The sequence below is a fragment of the Trachurus japonicus genome, chromosome 11 (genome assembly GCF_045865225.1).
Source record: "Trachurus japonicus isolate A0001 chromosome 11, Traja_1.0".
In the NCBI taxonomy this organism is placed as follows: Eukaryota; Metazoa; Chordata; class Actinopteri; order Carangiformes; family Carangidae; genus Trachurus; species Trachurus japonicus.
The window spans coordinates 12,729,313-12,741,674 of NC_140917.1; the positions used below are offsets into that span (position 1 = coordinate 12,729,313).

At 41.3% G+C, this 12,362-nt stretch overlaps 2 protein-coding genes across 2 annotated transcripts in view; both read right to left on the reverse strand.

The window, feature by feature from the left end:
- The window catches only part of LOC146978356 (uncharacterized), a 4,259-nt gene extending 928 nt beyond the window's left edge, over positions 1-3,331 (reverse strand). Inside the window, exon 1 of the mRNA XM_085790211.1 lies at positions 3,175-3,331. Within this exon, the coding sequence (XP_085646337.1) occupies positions 3,175-3,331 (157 nt within the window). The remainder of the gene's footprint in view (positions 1-3,174) is intronic.
- A 3,670-nt stretch (positions 3,332-7,001) lies between these two features.
- Positions 7,002-11,758, reverse strand: ntaq1 (N-terminal glutamine amidase 1). Its single transcript, XM_085791051.1, has 6 exons — positions 11,672-11,758; positions 10,720-10,819; positions 10,425-10,475; positions 9,498-9,646; positions 8,404-8,528; positions 7,002-7,876 (listed from the first exon to the last, which is right to left on the reverse strand). The coding sequence occupies exons 1-6, from the start codon at positions 11,731-11,733 to the stop codon at positions 7,725-7,727; spliced, it is 639 nt and encodes a 212-aa protein (XP_085647177.1). The 5' UTR covers positions 11,734-11,758; the 3' UTR covers positions 7,002-7,724.
- Positions 11,759-12,362: the final 604 nt, after the last annotated feature.

Genomic DNA, 12,362 nt, shown 5'->3' on the forward strand with positions numbered 1-12,362 from the left:
AAGGTTCAATTTTATTTGGGAATATGGATTTGAATAAACCCAGTATTGAATTTAAAGCAGAAGTAAGTGATATATTTGTGTTGATATAAGTCTTAAATAGTTATATCTTCCGACAGCAATCACTTACATAGAGTGTTTGGTCTGAAACACGGGTCTCTCAGTCCCTCTGCTCTGCTCTGAGCCGAAGAGAAAACATTTATCGTATCCTACAGTTTTTATCCAATGAGGAGAGAGAACGGCATGCAGGGCTGTGTGTGCAGCCAAGGGACGCCGTGAATGTGGCGACGTAGGGACGAGGACTGTTATGGTGCGTTCAAGGAAACTCGTATTTTTCCGACCGTGAAGTCGTACCAGTTCGATCTGGTACGAGTTCACCAGTCGGAAGTTACGAGTGGCCGTTATAGTGACTTTCACCGGTAAAACAGGTCGGAAAAACACGAGTGGGTTGCCTGGAACGCTACAAAGTCGTAAGTCGTGACTTGAAGCTGTAATTTACGGTCTCAAAAGCCTGCCTGGAACGCAGCATTAGCGAAAAAGACCTGACCACTTACTTCTGCTTTAAATATTAAAAATTAAACTTAAAAAAAAATAAAAAAAGATAAGCTGGTTGATTGTACAGTTATTTATATTAAAGGGACAGTATGGGACTTTATTGGCTTTTTATTGACAAAAATCAAATATCGCTTTCATAAATACGTATTTCACTGAAGTGGAATCGCGCCCGCATACAAACGAGCGCTTTCTCGTACCTTAGAATGAGATGTTACAAGTCGTTACAAACATACAGGGGGGGGTTCACCGAACCTTCTCTGCCATGTTGAATCGCCATGTTTTACGTTCAGTGTCACCGTGGCCGTCAGTAACCACAAACCCGGGCTGCCGGAGCTTCTCGGCTCGGGGAGAAAGTTTTCCAGACAGCGCCTGTTAAAACTGTCACCACCGTGTAGCTAGTGTGAGGAAGGACGGAGGCACTGGTGTTGCCTTCAGGTGCAGTCAGACACCTGAATGACGCCGTGAGTGACGCCGTCGGCAAACCGACTGGATGTTATTTTACTCGACGAGAGAAAGCCGGTAAAACGTGGGTCAGGTAAACAATACGACATCGCCATGACAACATATTGTCACGCCTGTATTGTTTTGCCTCGTGCTGGCGGACCGTTTGTTTACATAGAGGCTTGTTTATCCTGATACATGCAGCGTGTGTTGTTTTTCTGACTTCTGCCCGAGTTTACGTAAACGCAACAGCAAGAAGACGTGCCGACATGCAACCGCACCGCTAGATGGGGGTAAATGTCACATATTGTCCCTTTAAATATTTTTACTCAAGACCAGGTATGTCAAAAATACGACCCATGGGCCAAAACCAACCTGGGACAAGTGTATCCGTCTGCGGCCTGCAAGAGGGAGGCGTGTCGAGTAGTAGGCACTGTAGGAGGCGTGTCGCGTAATGACGTCACTACGCGACACGCCCCCCGCCACTACAGGGAACGCCCTACACACGGTTCTTAAAGGGATATGAGCCCACTACAGTTGCATGTTGCATGCAAAAGTTAACGACTTTGCCTACGCGTTCTTTGCCCTATAATGAATGTATTCAAAAGCTTACAAATGTTATTATTACATTTTTTATTGGGTACAAACAATTAAGGCAGGATTTCATTTATATTAAAATTTAGATGTAAAATTTTCTGACTTTGTCACAAGAGAAAACACAAGATAATTAACAGACAGGAATTCATGAGCTAAATGTCAGTGCTTATGTGGGAGTAAGAGCTAATGTGTTGATATATATATATATGTATATATATATATATATATATATATATAAGTAGTGGCCTAGCTTATATTTATTTATATAAATAAATAAAAGTAGTAAATAATAATGTCAGTGCTTATGTGGGAGTAAGAGCGTAATGTGTAGATAATAAATAAATATATATATATAAATAAAAGTAGTGGCCTACATAACAAAATTAAAATAATGTGATGACAATAACTTTTATTATTCCTTAATGGGGAATTCATTTGTGAATCTCTCCATTCTGTAGGTTACTGAGCAGTGTTGCTCCCTTGCTTTCTCTCTTGATATCAGCAGGGATCATCAGCAGCATTCTCCTGGAGCTTGAGTTGCTGGCCCTCTCGCCCTCTCTCCTACCTGCAACACCTCTTGGGCTTTGTTTGGTATTCTGATTTCCTTTATTTCACCCTACAACACACACACACTACTGTACTCATGCACTCACAGCACTGATCATAGACCATAACTTTCTTTGTCATGGTCGTTTTGTGACAAGTAGCAATTCATCTCAACTATATTTGGTCTGTCAAACGTATTTGTAGTGAAGAAGAGATCTATTTAAAAAAAACCAAACCAAAACATTTCAAGGCTCATTTTTTTAATTTATTTTTATAGCCTGCTCAGAAATGCCTCAGAGGAGAGGGCTTCTTCCAGTTTCTCCTTGTAAATTTGGAGCTTATTTGCTCCCTCCTTGGACATGTGCCCCACCAGGGCTTCGGCCATCACATTTAACTCACTGTCAAAAAAGAACAATAAAGGTTTTCAGCCTTACTTCCTTAGTCCATCGCTAAACACAATTATTATATACATTAATCGATGAATTAATTAAATTACACTGACACTTACAGTCTGCATATGTTCGGCCATTCAGACTAGTCAAGTTTTACGGCGGAACTGGTTTACTTCCTGTTTTGTTATCCGTTTTGGCGGTCTCATTTTACATCTCGCGTGGTTCAACGTGACTTTCCCGTGTGGAGGGGGCGTGTCGCGTAGTGACGTCACTACGCGACACGCCTCTACGCGAAACGCCTCCCTCTTGCAGGCCGCAGACAGACCCTTCTCACCTGGGATGAATTTGCCAAGTGAAATTCAGGTAGAAGCCAGAAGAGGCATAATATTGTTGAAATTGCAAGTATTTTTCTCAAGACATTTTAGGTTGTTCATAACATGTTTTGTTATCATTTGCTATAAAACAAAGTAAATATTTAGAATTCTTGTTATTTTTAGGTGATATTTCTATTATTTTACTGGTCCAGATCAAATTGCGCTGTATCTGGCCCCTGAACTAAACTGAGTTTGACACCGCTGATCTAGACTTTGAAAGTCAAACATCAACCTGAACAGAGGAGGGATGAAGACACAGTGGGATCACTCACCGAGAGCAGCTACACCTGCAGCGCCACCTGCTGCTCCCAGAGAGAGGCAGGAGGCCCACCACCATCCTCCTCCTCCTCCTCCACCACTGACTTCATCTTCTTCAGTGTTGAGATTGTTCATACCCAGATAGCAAAGGTTTTGGCTGTATTCTGGCATCCTTTTGGCATTTTTGGCTTTCTTTTGGCTTTGTGAAAGCCCTTTGGCTCAAATGTGATATGGTTTTGGTTAGCCATAATAGACAAAATTGGTGCCAGCAATATATGGCTGAGTTATGGCATATATCTGGTTAACCAGGACATTGGGCAAAGAGCGGGATAAAATAGAAGGGTGGTATGGCACGTTTATGGCAAGCCAAAAGATGAGGCAAAAGGCGGGATCAAGTAGAGGGGGTGGTATGGCATGTTTATGGCAAGCCAGAAGATTGGACAAAGGGCGGCAACGTCCGATGGTTTGTTTTGGCATGTGTTTGTATAGCCAAAGGATAGCCAAAAGACCAAGCAAACGGCGGGAATTTCTACACAGTTTCAACCGACGACAGTCCTCCTACTTCATTTTCTCAAGCTGATCAACACGGAGGTATGTACATGATATTATAGACATTTAAATTTAGTAAAATCTGATTTTCTATCATTGCCTTGTTTAAATACCCGATAAGGTTGACGTTTTCTGCACAATTTTTCCTATTTCGATGGGAACAAAACTGCTGTGAGCTATGAGCTAACTCGTAGCAAACAGGCACAGCCAGCTCATTCAATTTAATTACATCAATGATATGCACAGATAACTTAATAGATACAGTATATACACTGGCAGTGAGTATATGAGATAGTTTAATGTAATTAATATAATTGGTAATAACCTTTGCACAGATAGTAGCTAACTTAGCTAGCAACAATCAGTCATTCCTTTAGCCTACAGTGAATATCTGCTGAAAGCAGCATAGCCTACCATTTAGCGTTGAAAGTATATCCACCAAAAAAGCATTGCTCATGTTGCTGTGCTTCTTTTCAATAATTAATAAATAATTTTAGCTGCCAGGCAGGAAAACACAAAGAAAACTCCAAACTTAAGCCAAAGAGTATAGCAAGAAGCTCTAACTGCCACTAGGTGGTGTTGTGATAGTGCTGCCACCAATTTGGACTGAAAAGGCCTACTGCTGTGAAACCTTTTGTTATATTAAACCCACTTTATTCTCTGCCATATGTGCTTCTAGGGAGAAATCTAATTATCTGTGATTTAATTGCTTCGTTGCTTTTCAGTTATAAGCAAAATATCATATGCATACTTATAATATTTTACATATCCTATTTTCCTCTGCAGATCACTGAGCAAATGATGGCCCTGGAAGAAGACCCAGCCTCTTCCTTAAATATAAAAAGGATTTGGTGAGCTGCCTTTGATTTTATTAGAGTAGGGTAATGTAATGGTTGGCTAGTTGATTTGAAAATCCATGTAGGTAATGATCTCAATATTTTCAGGTCATCTCTCTTGGACCTTCTGGGCCTGCCACTTTGAAGGTTACGGTATGGGGCATTTTAAAGCCAAAGGACCAGACAGAAAAGGACACCTGACGAGGGATGAATGGAAAAGTTACAACTTAAAGTGGGTGAGTTTTATAACTGTAATAAAGCCTTTAATAAAGCATTCTTAGGCTACAGTAGAAGTAATAAGTTAAGTTTGTTTTCTCTTTGTCTGTATCACTTTAGATGCCACACGAAGAAACCCCATCTGCTCTACCACCACAGATGCAAGCATAGCACAGACCAGTGATGGTTTTACTGGGCAGGGGACCTGCAACCTGTCAGCCTGGAGTCAGTCAACAGTAAATTCAAAAATAAAAAGATGATTAAATAATATTAATCTTCCTATTGTTGTTGTTTTTTTTCCCAATACACATAGACACATAGCAAGGTACATTTAAAGTGTATTAAGGGGAGCAATCATTTGGCATTATGGCTTCATTTTGGATCAGCTTTGGGTGGCAGGATTTGGGGCTTTTGGGACAGTTATGGCTATATTTTGGAAGGCCACAATTAGTTTTGGGTGAGTTTTGGCCTCTCTTTGGGTCAGTTTTGGCTACTTTTTGGCTGGATTTTGGGGATTTGGGGGTCTTTTGGGGCAGTTATGGCTATATTTTGGAAGGCCACAATTAGTTTTGGGTGAGTTTTGGCCTCTCTTTGGGTCACTTTTGGCTACTTTTTGGGCTCTCTTTGGGTCGGTTTTGGCTACTTTTTGGCTGGATTTTGGTTGGATTTTGGGGATTTGGGGCTCTTTTGGGGCAGCTATGGCTGTATTTTGGAAGGCCACAATTAGTTTTGGGTGAGTTTTGGCCTCCTTTTGGTTTGTTTTTGGCTTGCCTATTTTGGGCCATTTAGGGCCCGGAAGCCTGGCCATAATCTTGCCAAAATGACCAGCCAGATTTGGGCCAAAAGGATGCCAAAAGGTTTTTGCTATCTGGGTATTTGTGCCGCTAAGGAACAGAGTGAATTTACTGTCATTTTATTGCCATTATCGCTTTATTTTCTGCTTCTTCCCTAGATTATCTGAACATAGTGAAGTTCAAATTGGGTTTCAAGACACATGGTCACTTAGCCTGATGCATCAGCCGCTTATTTCATTACATTTCAAAAAGCGTCTGAACCTGAGCCATAGGGATTCGTTTGCTTCCGGGAGGCGGTTGCTTACATTTGCTTCAACCAAAGATATTCAAAAAAGGTTTATAAACCGTCTTTGCTTCAACTAATCGCTGCTGCTTGGTGGTCACGTGTGCTATACACCGGTTAAGCTCATAGGTTAATCTTGAGCGCTTGAGTTCAACGTCATCGCCTTCACTTACCCGTCTGTTCGCTGATTGAAACCGAAACGCGTTCGCTAGTGTCCTGACTACATTGTTGAGGCAAATGAAATTTGCCGGAACCAGGCGGCGCTAGCCTGGCTAATGGTCACTGGCTCTATTTATGAATGACATAATAACATGACAGCTCTTATGTTGGACATAGTCAAAGGTCAAAAGGTCATTAGGTCAGGTAGGCTACTAGTGTACACTCACCTGATTCAGCTCTGACTCTGTGGACGTCTCCTCGATGAAAAGCGAAACTGGAAATAAAAACATTTCAGTAGGCCTAGCCTATTTCAGTTTTTATTTCCGTCCACAAGACTTTTCCTAACGGAGATCCGATTCATCTGAAGTCCCGTCCTCGTTTAGACGCTGTGCAAAGTACAAAGGACCAAATAAATCTTTTTTTTTTATATATATATGCAGTCCACGGGTAAAGTTCACCACCGAGTGGCTTTGCTCGCGCTACGGGGAGCCCAGAGGGTCAAACCTGTTCTCACGCTGTTTGGTGTCAGATTGCGTCCTCGGTCCTCATCTGCTGATATAATGAATTTGCGGAATAACAGGCTGAAATTCACAAGAGTTAGTCTTCACGGGTAATTCATTGAAAAGCATTCATCACACACACTCATTTAAACTCTGAATCAAACTTTATTGACACAATGCTCAGTTCATCGTTTGTCTGCGCGTTTTTATGACTAATTAATTATGCACCATAAAAACACAACAAAAAGAATTCAAGTATGAAAACATAAATAGGTTGTAGCTATACAGTTTTATGATGGAGACCCAACCAAAGGTCCTGACAGAGGAACTTAACCTGATGTCTGTGTTTGCTAGACCCAACAGACATTTTTGACTTTGAGCCAAAGTACCTGCTCTTCTCAGGCGACCGGAAAATGTCTGTGCAATGTAAATGTCCTCTATTAACTTTATTTTGTTTTATTTATAATGCACTTTTTTAAATATATATATATATCCTTTTTTCCCCACCTCTACAGGTTTTCATGTTGTGATCATGTGACCTCACACACATTAATCCTCATTTTAAAACGCTTTAATTCAGTCAGACTCAAACTCACACAACAACGGATCAACATTAATCCTTGAATAATAAACACATACAGTACCTGAGGTATTATGCAGTCACCTGGACTGTGTTTCCTGCTCTAATTCATCACAGCTCTCTGGTCCTGCTGTTCCTCAGACTGTTTGTGTCTTTAACATTTTTTATTCTGTCTGAATCGTGATGAGAAGGATTTAAGTGATATAGGAGACCTGAGGAAAGTCTCATTTGTTCTGCAGCAGCAACAATAAAAGTCTGTCAGAGCATTAAAAAGACGCTGCTGCTGCTGCTGTTGTCAGTGTGACCACCACAGTTCAAACCTGTATGAAATGATCTTCTGCTGCAGTGACCCGGTGCAGCGCAGGTGAACACGCGCTTCAATAGACGAGGGAAGTTTGAGGATCTCCTGAACGTTGGTGGACATGAGGTGGAACAAACATCCTGCTTCGTGTTCTCACCTGCAGGATTAACACTTAAAATACTACATTACCCAAGAGAGATGAAGCTCATATTCCCCCTTCGTAGAAATGCACGACGGGAGTTGTAGCTGAATTTGTTTTATAAAAAGTTTTTATGTCCATGGGTGATCGTAGCGTTGATTCTTTTTACAAATCTGAAAGTGTGTCTCATGCAGTTGGAAAGCACAGCTATGATGATGATGATGATGATGATGATGATGATGATTGTGATGATGAAGAGTTTCTGACGTAGCTCTGCAGGAAGTGGTCCAGACTGAAGACCGTCCCCCAGCCGACGGCGGGGTCCATACTGATGAAGTCGTCCAGGTTCATGTGACTCTCTGTGGAGGGAACGCATCACAGCACGACGTCATCATGAGGTCATAGGACATATCAATTATATTAAAAATGGATCCTCTGACTGAAACCTTATGTAATTATTATTTGAATTAGTAGTTGTTGTATGTTGTATGTTTTTCGTTGTCTGTCTGTTAAAGCAGAAGTAAGCGATCCGGTCGTTTTGGCTAACTTCCTGTCAGCCGATGGAGTTAGCAGTCCCCGCCCTCGTCCCTACGTCACCACATTCACGCGCATCCCTTGGCTGCACACACAGAGAGGACTGCCCCTTTATGCCGTTCTCTCTCCTCATTGGATAAAGGTTGTAGGATACAAGGAAAGTTTTCTCCTCGGCTTACAGCAGAGCAGAGTGACTGACAGACCCGTGTTTCAGACCAAACACTCTATATAAGTGATTGCTGTTAACACAAATATTTCGCTTACTTCTGCTTTAATTGAAAGAAAAAGATAATAATAAAAAAAAAAAATGTCATCAGATGTCATGCTGAGGTTACAGGAGGCGTCATGTGACCTGCGGTCCGTATGGGGGGGTAGGGCGGGGGCGGCATCTTCCAGGACCCATCAGCAGCCTTCATGTGGGATCGGTCCGACGCAAAGTGCAACAGGAAGCTGTCAGCGGGTACGACGCGCAACTTCCTATCAGAGCAGGGACAGGTACAACGTGTGAGCTGTGGTATACAGGTGTTTTAATAATAATTAAAGTGTTTTTTTTAATTGATTTTTTTTCAACAAACATCCCGTTCATTTTTTAATTAGGTGCTGCAGTTACAGGACTACGGTGGCCCTGAGGGGCAAAGCACAACAACATTTCACAAAACACTTTTTTTTCGAAATGTCGTTGTGCTTTGCCCGTCAGGGCCACCGTACAGGACAAGTGGAGAACAAACACAAACAGAGAAGGACAGAAAACAACTTATTACAAGGACTGACCAAATGCAGAGACTGCTTGTCAAAATACTGCTCCCTGAATGCAACGCGCATCAGCGGTTTTGCATGAATTTGCCTTGAAAACAACTCTGTCTCGTAACGTTTCGTATCTCATAGCGTGGTGAATGTGCAGGTCAAAACTTGTCCACCAGAGCGTTTTGGAGATGAGTTTGATGAGGGAACCCAAGAAATCCCATGAGCCTCCGTAGCGTAGCTCTGAGCAGCTCGCCGCTCTGCTCTGCCGTTCTAAAAATAGCTTGCAATGACAATTAAAGGTAATGAACCTACTGCTATGACTATAGGGATTATGGCGATGGGCCAATTTGCCAGAATGTTGAACTATCCCTTTAAGGTGTGACATCACCTACTCTACCCATCGTTTATGGGATGGCGGTGCATGTTGTCTTCATCCAGTTAAGTAAGATCAGTCTCCTGGCCTTCGATGAAGAGAATGCTGTAGTATACAGGTGTGTGTTCCCTGTGGTGTTCAGGTGTGTGTTCCCTGTTCCCTGTGGTGTTCAGGTGTGTGTTCCCTGTTACTTGTGGTGTTCAGGTGTGTGTTCCCTGTGGTGTTCAGGTGTGTGTTCCCTGTTACTTGTGGTGTTCAGGTGTGTGTTCCCTGTGGTGTTCAGGTGTGTGTTCCCTGTTATTTGTGGTGTTCAGTGTGTTACCGGTTACCTGTGGTACTCGGGCCGGATGCTGCGGTCTGAGCGGAGGGCCTGGGCGGCGTACAGTCTCAGGCTGCAGGGATACGACAGCTCGGTGTCCAGGTCATAAATCACGGAGGCGGACTGAGGTCCAACCTGCATCAGGATCACATGGTAGTCCTGGACGACAATGACATCATCACTGTTATTTATATATCATTCAATGGCACCGTCTGTGACCAGGGCCGGCCCCTGGCATAAACACTCTATGCAGTTGTTTAGGGCCACAGCCGTTAGGTGGGGGGGCACATGATCAGAAAGGTACCGGGGGTTCAAGTCAAGTCATTTAAACATCCTGAGGTCTGCACGTGCACGCTATGAGCTTTATATGTCATTTGAAGTCAATATTCAGCTTCTTTTATCTCACATTTGAGACATTTGGTGAAAATAGAATGGCAGAATGACAACATTTGTGCTCAAAAAGCAATCTTACAAAATTTCATTTTAGACTTGTTTTCTACACTTATATATTACTGTATCCATATCCTATTTCAAGCACCAAAAACAGTTCATTCTCATGACTGAAGGTGTGTTTTCACAAGGGATTTGCAATTTTTCAAAAAGCAGACCTCAAATTTCCAGCATTTGGCCTAAATTATTTCTTTATACAGTGTTCTAGGGCAATGGTTCTAATATTTAGACATAAAACACTTGAGTATTGTTACATCTGCAAGTATCTTAAAAAGATAAATTTAAGAAAATATGTTAAATTCGAGAAAATGGCCTCAAACCTCAGAGGGCATAAACATGTCTGTATTCGGTTTTAACCAGTGATTTGGTGTTTGCGCTTAAAGTGGGCCACAAACAAAAATCTTGTTTAGGGCCACCAAAATCCTAGGGCCGGCCCTGTCTGACATCACTGATAGTATTAAAACAAACAAACAGTGACTTCACAGACCCAGATCACCGGCCGATCTCCATGTCCAGACTTCTGTTTCCACAGAGGAACCTGATGGAGAACACACACACACACACAGATATTTTACTGGACCTTATAGATTGCGTAAGATGTGGTCATCATCAGCTTCATCACGTTTTTATGTTGTTTTTATGTATTTTACTTCAGTGTTTTGTGATCTGTGTTGTTGTCTTTATTGTCTTGTTGCTGCTGCTTGCGACATTTTAAATTTCCCTTCTGGGATTAAATAAAGTATTCTATTCTATTTTTATTTATTCTCCCTTTGTGTTCTCACCATCCTGTTTTCATTGGAGATGAAGATCACAAAGAGTTGTTCCAGTGGCGCCGTCCTCTCCTCTCTGACAAACTCACACAGTTTCCAAACATTTTCCTCACTGTGAAAACAAGAACCAGCAACACAACCTCAAACAGTGACACACCAGTAGAACCAGGTAATGAAACAGGGGTTATGCAGCGTACGGTGACATATAATTACACAAAATTGTCTTTTAATTGTTTTACCTAATGGTGATAGGCTACCCCCTCCTCAGGCAGAACTTTTCTTGTGTGCCCCTACTTAAAATACCTCATCCCGCCTAAAACTCTCCCCCTAAGCTCTAGTTGAGGAGGTTTTCTTCGAGATAGCAGTAGTGTGGTTTGTTCCATTCACAACTCAAAGCGCATGTTCTACATCGGTTACAGTGATATAAACAATACTACAGTTCTCTGAGTACATTTGATTTGACATTACAATGAGCAGACCTCAACAAATCATCACACAACCTGGACGAACATTGTGTAAATGAGATGCTGAGGTTCTCTCTGTAAACAGGTAGCGCTCAGGTAACATCAGGTAACTATAATACAGGCCCGTCCCACCTGCTGATATATGAGTTGTTCATTATGTGACACATTTATTGTTTATTAATTCAGTCCAGTAGTGTGCTCAGGTCTCTGTTGTGTCTGCAGATCAGTACAGTATTGATTTAATCAATGAAAACCTTATCAAATTTAAACCTTACGCATTTTCTCATCAGTATTCAACAGACTTCAATCATTCAAATACCTGCCTACCTGAAAATAAAATGTGTAAAATGTGTTCAGTAGTAGATCAAGCTAGAAGCAGCTTCTGGTGCTTTGCAGGATCAAAATAAACTTGTATAATCTGTAGCTACCACAGAGTCTGGTTTGCAGCAGTATCATAGTAAACTCTGTGGTATAAGTTTGTAGTATCACCGCTTATTTACCAGTAACAGCTGGTATAGACGCAGCTCTCGCGGGGCGGTGTGATTCTGTCTTCACTCTTCATCTTGTGGTGTCACACCGAAAACGCTCCGCCGGAAGTAAATACACGACGTCACATCCAGTAAATACGGCAATTAAAAGCGTGCACACCAGCCCTACATTTTTCTCCGTTCTTTTTATACATTTATTTCTATTTATTAGACCTATTTCATTAATTTAATTTTATTCACTTTTTATTTTATTTTATCATTCCTATATTATTTGTCTATTGTATATTATTTATCTAAATAATTTGATCATATCATTTCTGTTCGATGGGTGAACTTGTTTTATGTCGCTTTGTTTTTTGTTCTTTTTTCACTTTGATGATGTAATATTTAATGACATTTAAAGTTTAAAAAAGGAAAAAAAAAGCGTGCATACACAAAAAACAAAACAAAAAAAACTTGCTTTTAATCGGTTTCCTCTCCTCCACCAAACCCAAACTCATACTACACCTGTACAGTTTTTTTTTTTTTTCTTCCAAAGCTTTATTTCAAGTTGTACCTGTACAGTTTTATTACCTGTTGTGTGTGTGAGATGATGACGTCAACAGCTCCACTGCCCCATGTTGCATCACTATAAAACTTTAGATTCATGACTGATACATATATGTTCATTATCTAAATCCTGTTGCTGCCATAAATGATTCAG

What these genes read in the sequence shown, in the direction of transcription:
- ntaq1 (XM_085791051.1), bottom strand. Translation starts at nt 11,733, where the DNA reads ATGAAGAGTGAAGACAGAATCACACCGCCCCGCGAGAGCTGCGTCTAT. An exon ending in GTCTATACCAGCTGTTACTG is followed by an intron (nt 10,820 to 11,671) that starts GTAAATAAGCGG and finishes TTGTTTTCACAG; the next exon opens with TGAGGAAAATGTTTGGAAAC. An exon ending in ATCCGGCCCGAGTACCACAG is followed by an intron (nt 8,529 to 9,497) that starts GTAACCGGTAAC and finishes CTGCTCTGATAG; the next exon opens with GAAGTTGCGCGTCGTACCCG.